This window comes from Vanellus vanellus (assembly GCF_965231255.1).
Source record: "Vanellus vanellus genome assembly, chromosome: 11".
In the NCBI taxonomy this organism is placed as follows: domain Eukaryota; kingdom Metazoa; phylum Chordata; class Aves; order Charadriiformes; family Charadriidae; genus Vanellus; species Vanellus vanellus.
In genome coordinates this window covers 18,128,906-18,143,894 of record NC_138916.1, presented here as the reverse complement: position 1 = coordinate 18,143,894, position 14,989 = coordinate 18,128,906, and the positions used below count along the sequence as shown (strand labels likewise).

The 14,989-nt window shown below is 52.5% G+C and overlaps 1 protein-coding gene across 1 annotated transcript in view; it reads right to left on the bottom strand.

Annotated features, from left to right (window-relative positions):
- Positions 1-12,626, bottom strand: part of ST8SIA2 (ST8 alpha-N-acetyl-neuraminide alpha-2,8-sialyltransferase 2) — a 32,123-nt gene extending 19,497 nt beyond the window's left edge. The window contains exon 1 of the mRNA XM_082488867.1: positions 12,422-12,626. Coding sequence (XP_082344993.1) covers positions 12,422-12,519 — 98 coding nt within the window. The 5' untranslated portion in view covers positions 12,520-12,626. The remainder of the gene's footprint in view (positions 1-12,421) is intronic.
- Positions 12,627-14,989: the final 2,363 nt, after the last annotated feature.

Below are 14,989 nucleotides of genomic sequence, written 5' to 3'. Positions count from 1 at the left end.
TGACCTGGAGTTTCAAATCTCTTGGCTTCAAAAGGCAAAGACCAACCTCGATTAAAATTGCACAGATAGGCATTGATTTTGAAAAGCTTTCTAGTGCTACACCGTGTTTGGATTGAATTGCCTTATTAATCTAGTTGTTATCAGTTTGATTGTATAGCCAGGTCCACAAAGTACCAACCTGCTTCCTAATCCTATTATTTACAAAACGCTCTTCTTTTGACTTCTGTTGGGATGTTTTCCAGTGATAAGTCGCATCTATATGTGCTAATGCCATATTACTGGCTTATGCCATCCTTTCTCATTTTTGCTTTGAGATTCTCAAGCTGAATTTCCACTATCTAAGATATTATATAGGTCAACACATTCTGCGCTCAGATGTAAAGTGACACTGATTCATATATCAGAGGATAAAAAAGAAAGATTGTCTTATGGTTCAGGTCCAAATTTTCTTGGATGAATAATTACTGACAAATCAGGTATGCAAAGACTCTTCTATTCACCCACTATGAATGGGCTGTTTAGTTTTTTTGCTTCCCTTTTCATCGTTTCCCACTTCTTAAATGATTCTCTTAATTGTTGCTAGGTACAGTTCGGTCTTGCTTCAAGCAATTTCGATACGTGAAATCAAAGCTGCTTTGACTGAACAAGTAGGTCACACAGCCTCTTTGGGCGAGCGGATCTCCAAGAGCGGGCTTTACGCATCCATATTCTGAGGCTTACAAATTCAAAAATGTGCTTTCCATGGATATTTTATGACACCCACCTCCACGTCCTGCTTCCCCCCAGCATCTGTGGCAGGCAAAACCCGTAGGAAGAGGGCACGGGAAGCATGAACCAGGTAGAAATTTCAGCCGTACCCAACCACCCATTTAGCCACATTTGCGGAGCCCATTCCCGGTGGAACAAAACCTCTGCCTCTTCCTGACCTTGGTCAACCTAAGTCCTCCTCTCCTCCCTCCTCCACGTAAAAGAAAGATAATAATCCCCTGGGGGATGGTTAAGCAGAATTTATCCATCTGAATTCCTCAGAAATAGAGTCCAGAGCGCCACAATTAGATAATGAGGGGTTCAAATGATTAACACCTACTAATTAAGTTTTCACAACGTGCTTTTGTGTTAGGTGCATTTTATGGGCCTTGTTTTACAGCTGGGACACTGGGGGTGAAGTGGCTTGGCCCTTAACACCGATAAATGACAGTCCCCCAAGCCAGGACAGGCACACTATGGGCTTACAAGGAGACCTGTCCTCTTGAAAATGCTGCCAAGAGTGAGTCCGGCTCTTGCTGGGTGAGAGGGTAGGAGACATCACCCAGAGGACGACGGGAATCGATCTGAAAAGGTCTCACTGGAACATGCAGCTCTCCTGAGATGGCTGCAGGCTGTACCCATAAGGCAGTCTGTATCTATTAAAAAAATATCACCACCTATATTTATTTTGCTTTTTAAGGATTGCTCCGATGTCGTCCTCAGGACCTGGATTGCTATTTTTCTACCTGAGGAGCACAGGAGCATGACGCCAGGCCGGGTCAGGGACCACCCTCTCAGTGTCTCTGCCCTCCCAACCCAAGGGCTCTCCCCGAGGCAGCGGGGTGGGGAGGGGATGCGGAGCGGGACGCTCGCAGCCCCTCTGCAGGATGCTGCTTCGTGGCCAGACGGACCCAGTCACCGTAACTAACAGTTTTGGGGAAAGGGATACACTGCTCAGCCACTGGAAGTGAAATACAAACGCATAGATCGTCGTCCTCCTCCCAAACTTGACAGACTTGCTCCTGCTGACGCTCACAGTGATATATAATCCCATGTGCATTCACGAGCTGGACCTTGCAACGTCAGGGATGAGCTGGCACCTCGTTAGAGATGGGCTTGGATGCACCCACTGCCCTGTTAAGTCAGTGATTTCATTTTGCTGACTAAGACCAGCGCAGTCATTAAGCTAAGCCATGTGCTCCCCGAGCCCTCAAGGATGGGGCAGGATTTGCTTGGGCCAGCGCTGCGAAGTGTGGATCAGGACACAGGTGTCCACCCTCCCTCCTCTTCCCTGAAATTCGAGGTTTGTGTTGTGACAGCAGGGCTTTTGGAGGAAAATTGCCACATTTCCAAGTTGTCTATGAAAGAGAAATAATTGGCTTCTGAGTGCCAACGTGTCCAACCTGACCCACAAGGTGGAGAAGCAAAGGTGTCCCAGGAGCCCAAACTGAGCAGGAGCCAAGCCCAGAGGCTGGAAACCGTGATTCCTTGGGGACCGTATCCTGGCTTTCCATCTGGACATTAGGGTCTCGCTGAAAAGATGGAAGAAGGCCACATCCATCGGCAAGTCCCCCTGTGGTCTTCTCACTAGACACTCAAGTGGTTTCTGTGGGGTTTAGGTCAAAGCCCACCCGTATCCATAAAACGTTCTGCTATCAAAGGAGAGACAAATTCGGGGAGGAAAGGCATCACTGCTGGTTAGCCCCACACCTAAACCAACGTGCAAATTGGAAACAAAAGCCAAAGCCAGGCGAGAAGCGATGGGAGCAGAGATGCATATCTGAACCTTGAGATCATGTACTCAAACACGTCGGGCACTCTCCCTCGTGCCACATCCAGAAACGCAGCTCTCGCAGGCTCGTTTCTCATCTCGCCTCCCTGTATCACATTTCGTAACACACTGAGAGGAGCCAGGACATCTGACACTTGCAGATCATTCCCGGAGACATTTCACCAGTTGCTTTTGAGGCTTTCATCCCGGGGTGCGGAGCAGATTGAGATTAAGAGAAGCAGTGGCCATTGGGCAGCCCTATGTACTTGCACGTTCCTGGCGAGCAAGGTTCCCTCTGTAGGAATTAATTTGGAAGACATTTCTAAAGCGTTTGCCTGCTAGGATGAAAGATCCTGCGATACATCTTGATGAGACGTTTGAAATCACACTTCGATGTGTTTAAAATCTCACTTGTTCATATTGTCACAGCTTGGCAGCCTGAGTGTCAAAAACTTCCTAAATATCAGGTGCTATTTTTACTGCTCCAAGTTTCGTTCTTTCTACCAAGTCATACGATTGCATTTGGGAGAGCGAGTCATACGGCCGCATTTGGGACAGCGTGCCCATATCATGGCTTTCAGGAAAATCACCTTGCCCCGCCGGCGTCCTAGTGCAGCCGTGGTACACGAGCCGCAGGGACAGTGGTTGTGGTGCCAGGCTGGTGGCATAGCATCTTCCAGCAAGCCAAGGAGACCCGGTGTAAAAGCACCAGCTGACGGCCTCGCTGCTGCTCACAGCACTTGGTATTACCCGCCACGGGAAACGCCGATCTGTCAGCCTCATGCAAACCAGCCTTGCTAATTTGGTCACCTCCTCCCACGCCCCAATCCCACCTCCACCATGTCACCCATCCCGCAGGCTGCTTCCCGGGGACCACAAGAAGATGGGAAGGTCGGAGGCGCTCAGCATCCCTACCTGTCGGGTGCTAACCGTGGCTCCACATCAGCTCTCGTGTGAATAAGAGCAGGATTTAGCCCCGAGATTTCTGCCTGGCTGCAAATCACTGTGTGTAATCATTGCAAGCCTACACCGAGGACGCAGGAATCAAGACACATGAGTTTGCAAAACAGAGACACCTATTGCTTAATAGGGAATAAGCCAATTAGCCTGAAACGCTTATGTGACAGAACTGGTGAGGAATCAGCAGGAAGGGCACAGCTGATGACGAAAGGACATGAGGCGACGGGAGGGACACCCGTGGCAGCTTGCCGCCAGGACACTGCTTGGGGATCGCTCCGCACTGGGTTAACCAGAGCGCAACCAAATCCCCGTCGCTGCCTCGAGCTACCTGCCCCGAAAGACCTGTGAGAGGCAGCAGGATGCTTGAAGCAGCCCGATGGGTACTGCTGCCCGTGAGGGAGCCATGGCCCAGGACTTTAAGGCTCCGTCCCCAAGCCAGCACGCTCTTTCTCTGAGCCAGAAAAGTGTCACTCGCGCCTGTAGAGCGTCAGGTCTCACATCCACATGCATTCACCATCGTGTCAGCATGGCCTGACTCAATCACCCCGTCATGCCCTTGTTTTATCGCTGCTTTAGAGACAAAATACTCACGCGCTCGCAGGGCTCAAATGTCACACACTGCACCTCTCCCCACCCCGCAGGACCTTATTCCTTCCTCCATCTCAGGTCTTCCATCAGAAGTTTAATCCTGGCCACAGTTGAGTTTCTTTGGCTGTGCTAATGAAACAGCCAGCAAAGAAAAAGACATTGAAGCAGCCAAAAAGGTTCCAGTGAGGGGACTGGGGTGGTTGAGTGTTTGTGTATTTAGCTTTCCCCTTCCGGAAGGGAGAAGGAAAAAAACCCAAGAGCCCAGCAAAGATCTAGAAAGGAACTGAGACAAAAGCCTCACTGCTTAAAAAACCATGTCTACACTATACATTTTTCCTGAAATAATTATTTCAGCCAACAGAGCAGAGCTATCAGGAAGCGCAAACAGCAGCACATCAGTCTTGCGGCAGATCCTGTCACCCTGAGCGTTCACGTCCCGAAAGACAGAAATCCCAGTGGCTCCTGCAGCATCTTGGATGCCACGTACCTTGGGAAATGGGAACAGTGCGATACGAAAAGATACCGTGTCTGAAGGGCTGTGGATCCCCATGTTCATCCTCCCACACCCATCTCTTGCCTACTTTTCCCACTGCTCTGCGCAGCCCCTTGGAATGCTCAAGGTCTCGTGTGGTTTCTTCTTTCACTGTTGACGTGAATGCTGAGGACCTCTCCTGGGCAGTGACATCCTCCTGGGATGGTTCTTCTGTACGGGCATCCCCAAAATAACATTGTGTGCCTACACAAAGAGGGTTGGGAGCGCCTGGATGAGAGCTGCACCCCACAACCAGCAACTGCCTGAGCTATTTGCCCACCATCACAGGCACTCACCAGCACCGGAGTCCTCCCAGGACCTTTGCAGGGACTTAGTCCCCAGATGACAATGTCCAGACGCCAAGTACTGAAAAGCTGACAGTGGTTTCAGATCTTGGCCTCCTCTCTCCTCCCCCGGCTCATAGAGCTACACCGTGGAAATCCAGGCAGCAGTATGAAAGAGAAGTTTAATTACCAACTGAGCAGCTGCTGGTTGACAGTCGAGTGTGCTTCTGGGTGTCTGAAAAAGCGCTGAAGATGCCTTATGACAATGCTTAACCTTCACGGGGAAAACACGTACCCTGTTGTAGCCGCTGGCCGAAAGCTGAGTTATATTCCTGAGGATGCCAGTAAAGCCTGGGCTGGGAGGTGACGGGTGGTGGTGGAAAAACTGTCCTTTGATTTGGAGCTGCCAGAAGCCCGGGTGACACCCCGAGCCCACTGCGATGATGTTCGACCGAAGGAGGCCTTGAGAGAGCACTTCAAAACTGTGTCGTGACTGTAACAATATGTGCTTTTAAAAGCAGTCCCGCCCGTGGAGAGCGCTGGACAGGAGGGACGGCGTGCTCAGCGTGCAGATGGCCAGCCTTGGGTTTTTTTTTTTTTGGTTCTTTTTTGCGTGTGTTTGTTTGCGACATTCCCAGTGGATTTCCATATGCAATAACAAGGACTTCATTTGCAATAGCAATAAGAAAGAGCCCAGCGCTTAAATTCGGAAAGAGCTGACCCGGCGCACGAGCAGGCAGCTCGATGAATCAAACGCTGTGCAAACAAGGAACCTCAGAAGGGTCAATGGCGGGGCCAGCAGAGTCAGCGGGGTCAGGGCAACGAAGCTGCTGGCCGCCTGGCAAAGGGCAGCACCCCTAACGCTGACGGCGTTTCTGCCTTGTAGTGTCAGCCCCAAGAGCGACGGTCACCCCTGGGCTGGTGCAGGGACTCCTCCCAATGGGGTTACCTGATAGCGGGACACTGCATTTGTGCTGTGGCATCACTCACTGCTTCAGGAGGACCGCTTCGGTCCCACCACCCACACACCGAGCACCTTTTCCCATGTGCTGCCCTCCCAACTCATCTCCCTTTCCCGCTCCTGGTCTGCCCTCCCACCCCGCACCATCGCCGCTACCCCGGTGGGGTTTGGCAGCACCATCCCATCTCCCCGGATCAGCCCTTCCACCTCCTGATCGCAGCGAGCGCTGCTGTTGCTGAGGATGCACCTCCCAAGGCCACCACCACCATCAAGGCTCCTGCTCAGCCAAGACAAGGTGGTGTTTAGATTTACACTGGGAACAGAAAGAAAAAGGAGCTGTAAAGATGCTCTTTTTTTTTTTTTTTTTTTTTTTTACTTTTTTCTATTGCATCGCAAGGGGCAGAGCTGCTGACACCCACCTGCTCTGTCACGGGGTTTGCTGAAGGACACCTGAAATTCTGCTCCCACAGTGAATTTAATGTGCCAGGGAACTCCCTTGTTTCCAGAGGTAACTGGGGATGGAAACCAGAGAAATGGCAAAATAATTATTGTCCAATGTTGTCGTTTGGGCTTATTTTTTGCTGCTGCGGATGACCCAGGCCCAGGAAAAACAAATGATGGAGGCAATTAGAGGTCTGTCTTTGGAACAACTGTTTTATATATCAACCATGCCTGTAGATGTATTTAAGTAGTGCTGGTCCTGGGGATGAAAAAACAAAACACCTGTAGCCTGAAAGCCTAGGGAAAGATAAGGGAGCTCCTGCGAAACGCTCTCCTGGAATATCAAAAGCACATCTGGCACGCAGGTAGGCACCGACGAACAGATGTTCGAGCAGAATAACCACGGTTGCTGCAGAGAATACACGAGAAAACCGATCCCTTTGTCCACGTCTGGGAGAGGTCGGGAGGGCTCACGGTGGCCGTGGGATCTGCTGTGTCACGGCTGGCGGCGGTCCCCGGGCTTCGCTCTCTGCCCACGAGCACGGCAGTGGCAGGGAGGAGCGGGCACCGTACTGCGGACGGCTGAATCGCTTAACCTCACCGTTAGCTGCTCAACAAGCCTTCGCTAAACGAACCGACATTTGCAACTCCTTGTTCTCCGCAGGGAGAAAAAGGTTCCCTTTGCTTTGCAGGCTGGAACCGTGCATTTGCAGGGGGTAGAGGATGGGAAACAAAAAGCCAATCTGGGCAAAAGGGCAACTTGAAGCCCTTGTGGGAGCTGCTGTGCTCTTTCCGTTGCTGTGGTCGCTGGGGGTGGGACTGGCCGTGGCTTCAGCAACTCAGCACGCGAGAAGCACCGGCTGGCGACACACGTCCTCCTGCCACAGCCACTGCCCTCCTCACTGGAAAGCTCAGAAATTCCCTCTTTGGGGATCTTGCAAGCTGCTGACTATCAGGACCGGACCGGAGAGTAACTTTTCACCAACTATACTGGAAAGCCCTTAGAGGGACAGGTTACATTCTCAGCGCTGTTTTCTTTTTTTTTCCGCTGGATCGCTCGGGGGGTCTGCTAGTGCTTTCCATCCTGCTGCTCCCAGCCCTCCTGCCAGACACCGTTTCCCTGCGGGTACCACCACTCCTGCCGTTCCCTCGGAGCTCAGCTTAAGCAAACAAGCTATGGAGAGTCATCTCCTTCAGCTTGCTCTAGGCAGGAGCACAGGGGTTTTGGACACGTCTTCGTGGCAGCCACCCCTGCCCCTGCAGGGCAGCAGGAGACGGAGGAGTGCTTTACGGGGCAGAAGGGGAGCTCCGCAGCCAGCCTGAAATTGGCTGCTTGAGCTCAAGTTATCGTCAGAAGAGTTGCAATCAAAGCCTACACCGAGTATTTTCTTACTCAAATCAGTTCTCCAACATCATTACTTTTATTTTCCGGCCCGATGCGTCATGGAGCTTTTGTTAGAGACTCGCCACAGCCAACGAGCACAAAGGTCTCTCCACTGGCTCCGTTTACATGAATAGTTACAGGGCGCCTGTGGGCTTCTGTCCTGCAGAGAGGTATTACTCCTCCAGACCAACCTGGATAATTGTTGGCTCGTGCGCACCCGCTGTGTGAGTGCACAAAAGTGTGTGTTGGTAGAATACAGCACTTTTCTCAACAAAACTTTCTGGTGGAGAGCAAATCTTAGACTGACTCTGGGTCAGGCGCAGTAAATCACAGCCTAAAAGACCTAGGCAGGACATTTATACTCCATGGACCAACCTTGACAAGAAGCGTTACGACTACAGCACGCTACAGACCACTCAGAGCAAGCACATCACAGCCACCATAAAGGACACAAAATCTCTTTCTGGCATTCCCGAGCCTTTGGAAGGCAGGCATTAGAAAAGGGCGCATGAGGAAAAAGTGGCAATTTACTGACAAGCTTCCAGGTAGGCCAGCAATATTAGATCCTCCAATTCATCACTTAAAAAGAGCAGAATATAATTCCTCTTGTAATCAGGATGGAAAGGCATGCGGCCCGGACCAGCAGAGAAAAAATTGACTCATATTAAGTCCAACCTATTACCAAGTGTCAAGTGCTCCCTAAGATGGCTCACCCGCTAATTTGAGAAGTCACCTGGTGGCAGCGGGTCACCAGCTCCCTCTACAGACAATCAGGACACAGCCGGACCCCTGCGGAACTGCTACAGCAGACGCATAGTAACAAAGAGTCCCTTTAAACTGCCACCGAGGAGCAGAATTTTCATCCTCATCACCGGCAATAATTATTCCACTCGGCGCCGAGTCCTTTGTCTTCCTCCACGGCGCGAGGTCTGGCCCGCTCCCCTGCCCTGGGCGGGATGAAGAAATGGCCGCGATTGCATTAAGCGCTCCCCAAGACACACGCGAAACGTATCTTTTGTTGCTTTCCAGTGAAACAAAGAGCCGGAGCGATGGAGGGAAAACGTAGGCGCCACCGGGCTGCGGGAAAAGTTCAGCAGCCCGGAACCAGGTGGTTGTTGGGAAACAAAGTGCCAAGAGCGTTCGCGAAGGCAATACTTCACCGCGGCGGCACACGCCGGCGAGCGTGAGGAGCGAGCCGAGGCGAGCGGGACGAGCGCGTCCGCCCGCCCGCTGACATCCCGCAGCAGCGCCGAGCACGCAATTCCAGCGCTGCGTGCGTGGGTGACACATACACATAACGACAGGGAGGTGGCGGGATGAAAACCCGCGTGCAGGGGCGGCTGCCGGGCGAGAGGAACAGGCTAACGAGAGCGACACGGCGTCGGGAGCAAGAAACTGCTGAATTTTCATCCTCGCCTTGACACCCCTTTGTTTCAGTATCTCCCGTCTGCAGGAGGTGGTATAATAATATCTGGAGGAGCAAGACGGGGCGAACATCTCTCTCGGAATCCTCTGCCGGGCAGAGCGGCTCCAGCGCCCTCGGCTCCTGCCTCCCTTCACCTGCGATGCTGGGAACTTACTGTCCAGGGAAACAACATGATTTGGGTGTTTTTTTTTGTGTTTTTTTTTTTTTTTTTTCCCCAGTAATATTACGCTCTTACTCTGTACCTAATGAACATTTTGTTCTTTCTTTCTGCAATTTCTCAGTATTTGTAGGTGAGAGAAATATGTTCCCCCCTGCTCCCACCCGTATGAGGCATATTCCTTCCAAAGACAATCCAAATCACAGGCAGGGGGCAGGGTATGTGTAAAAGTGGGCAAGCTGTTCGCTCCTCACAATAATTAGAGAGTGTTTCGATGCCAAGGAAAAAGAAGAAAAGAGTTGCACCTGCCTGTATTTCCCAGCCCCCCCTCGGTGCCGCGAGCGTGCCAGGGGACACCTGGCCAGCTCTTCGCTTTCCTCAATGCTCGGGCTGCACCGACCAAAGCGAAGGTGGTCTGTGGCGGTGTGGAGGAGGATGCTGAGCCATCAGCCAAAAATTCCTGACCTGGGGGAGAGCTGCACAAATAGCCGGTACCTCCCAAATCTCTCACGGAGAGGAGCTGTTCCCTCCTGGACACACAGAGAGCTCCTGGAAAACTTTGGAAGGGTCTCTTTCTCTACACCATTGTGCACTTTTGCTGCCACACAGCCCTTTACCTACAGGTCCTGTTTGCAAAAGATACTGCAGTCGTGTGGCCTTCAAAGCTGAAAACCCTTTATTGTCCTGAACTGTTGCAGATCGGGCACTCAGCTTTTTCACATCTCCCCAACAATATACTCCAGCCGGGTCAGAGCATCACGTTGACCATCCCCGGTACCACGGCAGCACATGGGGACGAAGTGCTCTTTGTGCCAGGCTCCGAGCTAATTGCTTAGGGTGTGAGATGAACAGTGTTTGCCCCCTTTGCTGTGTCTGGGACAAAGGAGCTCATTAAACCCAAACCACTTTGGAGATGGCGATAGGGAAAAGAAGTGGGTGGGAGAGGGCAAAGCAAGAAACAGGGTCGGTTTTCCCTACTTCACCCTTACTTCTTAATATAGCGGGGTCCCACCTTTGCTCTGGGCATCCCCGTATCAGAAGCACAGCTGATGTGGCAGCTTATCTATGAAAAACTGGTCTGGGACTAACACATATCAGAGGGCACCAGATTGCAGGACCCCTCCTTCACTCCTCAGGGTGTAAGGTGCTTCCTTTCCTTTGCACTACCTTTTGCACTATTATTTCTGAAACGCTGTATGAAACGAGCTGCTCGCTGTTTCTACAGAACTCATCTGACCCTGTTGCCGACTCTGCTGCTGCACTACTTGGCAGTACTTCCTTGGAGGAACTACAGCAACAAACTCAGATGCCAGGGCTTGGAGATAAGCAGCCAGCAAACATCCAATTTCCGTACAATGTACAGAAAAGAGAAGAGAAAAAAAAAAACAAAACCAAAAACCAAACACCACCCAACACTAGGAGTCCTTAATGAACCAGGGTGAAAAACAGGACAAATAAGTAACAAACCAGAATAGATTTTCAATAAGGGCACAGCAAGTTCTAGCGGACAGATCTAGCAGACAGACAAGGAGAGAGAAGAAAGAACAGAAGCCAGAAAAGAAGATGGGAGGAAAGCAAGGGGATCAGAGCAGTCTGTCCGATGGGGAGGACGCTTCAGAAGCTTTTCATTTCCTTTATTATTATATAGATAGTACCAGCTCATTGCAGAGCAACAATTAATCTAGCCTGGTAACCTACAGTCCAGTGCCAGATGTTTCTGGAGAAGGCTACTGACCTTTAAGCACTTCTTGCCCATGGCACCCAATATAATATAACAATGAAACAATGACAAACATCACTGCATTTCATTTATAATTTCAGCCCCAAGTGCCAGGTATTTGTTTTGATGTAACACCGTGGGCAATGCCACCTGGTACCAAACAGAAAGATCTTCTGCCATTTGGGCACCATAATTACTAGAATTATTTGATTTGTTTTCCCATACTACTGTATTGAGTTCCTCAAGTTAATGCAAACCCTCCTCTCCACATTTGTTCCTCTCATCCCCTATGTTTCCAAGCAGCCCTCAGAGATGGGGTTTATGGGGTGGGTAGGGTGTTGCTCCTCTCCTCAGACTTAGAGGCTGCTTTAGTCCCTGCCACGCAGTGCACCTGCAGGTAAGCACCTACCCTGGAGGTGACCGGGGAGGGGTGATCACGAAGCCCCTGACGAAGCCCGTGGAGACAGAAAAGTGGGTTGAGCTCTCCCACCCTGCTCCATCACCCCCACCCAACTGGTCCCTGCTCAATCTCTCCCACCTTGCAGACCAGTCCTTACTCCATCACCCTGCAGACTGGTCCCTTATCCATCATCTCCACAAACTGGTGCCCTCTCCACCACACCCATCCAGACCAGCACCAGCACCCAAACCCCCTGGGCTGCAACTTGCCCCACCATACCTGGCCAGCAAACTGCCTGCACCAGTATCCCACTTAGGGACCTGCTCCATCAGTCCACCAACGCCTGAGCACTGCCTGTGCCCAAACCCCTCCCTCCAGACCAGTATCAGCTCAAACATCTCTAACCAGACTGGTACCCGCTCCAGCATCCCTATGCAGACCTGTACCTGTTCCAGCATCCCTACCTGGACCAGTATCTCAATGTCTCTAACGGGACTGGTACCTGTTCCAGCATCACTACCTGGACCAGTACCTCAATGCCTCTAACGGGACTGGTACCTGTTCCAGCATCACTACCTGGACCAGTACCTCAATGCCTCTAAAGAGACTGGTACCTGTTCCAGAATCCCTACCTGGACCAGTATCTCAATGTCTCTAACGGGACTGGTACCTGCTCCAGCATCCCTACCCGGACCGGTACCTCACGCCTCTAACGGGAGCGGACCCAGCTCCCGCACCACTGCCGGGACCCCCCATAGCTGCCCCACACACCCCCCCTCCCCGCGGCCCCGTCCTGCCCGGCGGCGGGGCGGTCCCGCCCGGGGCTGCCGCCGGTTCCGCGGCGCTGCGCGGGAGCGGAGCGAGCTCCCTTCCCACTTCGGCGCGGCAAGAAACCGGGAGAGCCGGAGACAAAGAAACTGTCGGGGCGCTCCCCCCACCTCCCCCCCTCCGCCCTCCGCCTTCCTCCTCCTCCTCCTCCTCCTCCTCCTCCTCCGCCTCCAGCCCCCTTACCCTCCGCGCCCCTCCGCACCGGCGAAAGGGGGTATTTACCCGCTCTCCTCCTCGATCTCGGAGATATCGGCGAAGATGAGGAAACCGACGAGCAGCGTGAGCAACGCCAGCGTCCAGCCCCGGCACGGCAGCGGCATGGCTCCCGGCCTGGGCTGGGCCGGGCTGGGCTTGGGCCGTTCCGCGGGGTGCGGAGCGCGGCGCCGCGTCCCGCTTCGCCGCCGCCACAGCCGCCGCCACCGCCGCCGCCGCCGCCCGGCGGGGCCGCTCCGCCCCTCGGCGCCCGCGGAGCGCCCGTCCCGCCCCGCCCGGTGCGGGAGGGAGGGAGGGAGAGGAGAGGAGGGAAGGAAGGAGGGGAGGGGGGTAGGAGGGGAGGGGGGTGGACGGGGCGGGCTCTGCCCCCGCCGCCCCCCGCCGGGAAAGTTTGCGGTGCGTCCCGGGAGCGGCTGCTCATCGTCCCGGGGATGGAGCGGGGGGGGGGGAGGGGGGACGGGGGACGACACAGGGGGACACCGGCGCGGTGTGGCAGGGTCAGTCCCGGGCGGGAGCGGGGTGGGGGTGTACGGGCAGGCGGGTGGTTTCGCCCCGAAAGGGCAAAAACTGTAATAAAAAAAGACAGAGTTAACGACGGCGTGCGGTGGCGGTGGTTGTACCTTTTCCTCCCTTGCAAGGTGTGCGCAATAGAGCAGATCTTTTGGGATGGAAAACACTTTGTAAACAAAGATGATGAATAACCCATCACACCCATCTCTATTACTATTAATACCCCTTTTGGTAACAATAATTCTTTGCATTGCTATAAATACTGACTGTCATAACCCCACCGGTGCTGCCACGACTCGTCAGATCTCCCTGGAGTTGGAACAGGCAGAATTTATTAAGCAGAAACCACATGAGGGTCTCTGCTTCTGCCACACTTGCAGCCCCTGTGCACAACCTCTCGCAGGCTACAGGCGTACCCTTAGATTTTGTTACGGAGAGAAAAGGCTGCAGTTTCCACCCAGAAAGGGAGACGAAAGCATGTGAAAGTTGGGAAGAAGGAAAAAGGCACTGGCTGGACCAAAGAAAGGCCAAAATAAGGCCAAGAGATGCTTTTCCTGCATCCCTGTTATCTGTTAGTCCAGCTCCAGCCCTGGAGAGGAGAGGCTGGCTGTGCCGGGGGTCGGGTAAGGCCAGCCTGGCAGAGCGTCTCCAAATCCAAGCATAATTCTTTCGGACCAGAAAGTTGCTGAAAATCAGAGTATCCGGTGATGTACACACCGCCGAGCTGGAGAGGGACGCAGTGGATTTATAATGCAGCAGATAGAAGAAGCACAGATGTGTTGAGAGAGAGAGATACTAATTGCTTACATATTTAAAACAGCATCTTTAGTCTGAATGGGAGGCACCATTAAGCAAAACAGAGCTATTAACTGGGGCCACTTGGAAAGCTGCCATTTTCCCTTCTGTGCACGGCTTTTTGCATCAATACAAAAGTACGTGGCTCAGGGCGGGATGCGCTGTCAATGTTGTGTGATTCCTACCGAGGGTGCCGAGGTGATTTGCACTGGGGTAAGAGTGTCCATACGTACGGGGATGCATGACACCGGGTTTGTGTATGGGAAGACGTACTCAGCAGAAGGCTTTTCTCTTTATCTGGCTTAAATGGCGGAAGGAGCCCGTTACGGCCGATGTGTTTTCCTGGGGATTCTGAAACACTTGTAGACAGAGGAGACAAACAAATCACTGTTACGTTTATAAGGGAAAAATACAACATAGGTGAGTCTGGTACAATTACACTATAGTATATATGGCAAATTTACAGTCCAGTATACAGCTTTTATAATAGAGCATATTCAGGCCCCTGGGGAGAAAGTGATTTTAGGTGGTGTAAGTAGCCCCATAATTTACCTTCCGCATAAATCTGAGGAAAGCCTCATTTTCCTTCTGTTTTATTCTTCTTGGACTCCTTTTGCTCACCATATTTTGGAGTTTCGCGGCAGTGTGACTGGCCTGAGGATGAGGAAACAGGCTTTGAGGTGACCTTGCTGGTGCAGGGACTGACATGGGGGTTTCCCGAGATGCAGCGGGGCAGAGCACCAGTCCCCTGCGATTGGGGAGCACCACACCGCAGCTGGCTTCCCATCGTACGCATCCTCGAGAGTACAGACGGAGAGATCTGCTCCTGCATCTTTTTCAGCTCCATCCCGGGTGGTGCTTCAGCTTCTTTTGTCTGATCTTTTTCTGTTTCAGTTGCCAATCACGGTGGCGATGTGCACGAGCAGAAATCTCGACGGGGGCTGTGCAGTAAGTGGGGGGATCGTTCAGTGTGTGGTGGGAGTCAGTTTGCCTGGATGGGGACTCTCACAGGGCCAGGGACTTCCTATCTGCTGAGATGTTCCTTCTGCTGAGGAGTAGCTTGTGTTAAAAGACTTGCCGGGATTTGACTCTACTGCTGCGTAAGTCAATGGAAATGCTGCTACTAACTGAAATGAAATAAAAAAAACACAACTCCCGGCAGGGTGAGCTGAGAGTTAAGCTTGATGCCCTTCACTGAAGAGCTCTGCTGCTCAGGGCTTGCACAAAGAGCTCTGTGAATCCTGTACTTGGTGTCATCTGTTGCTTTATTCC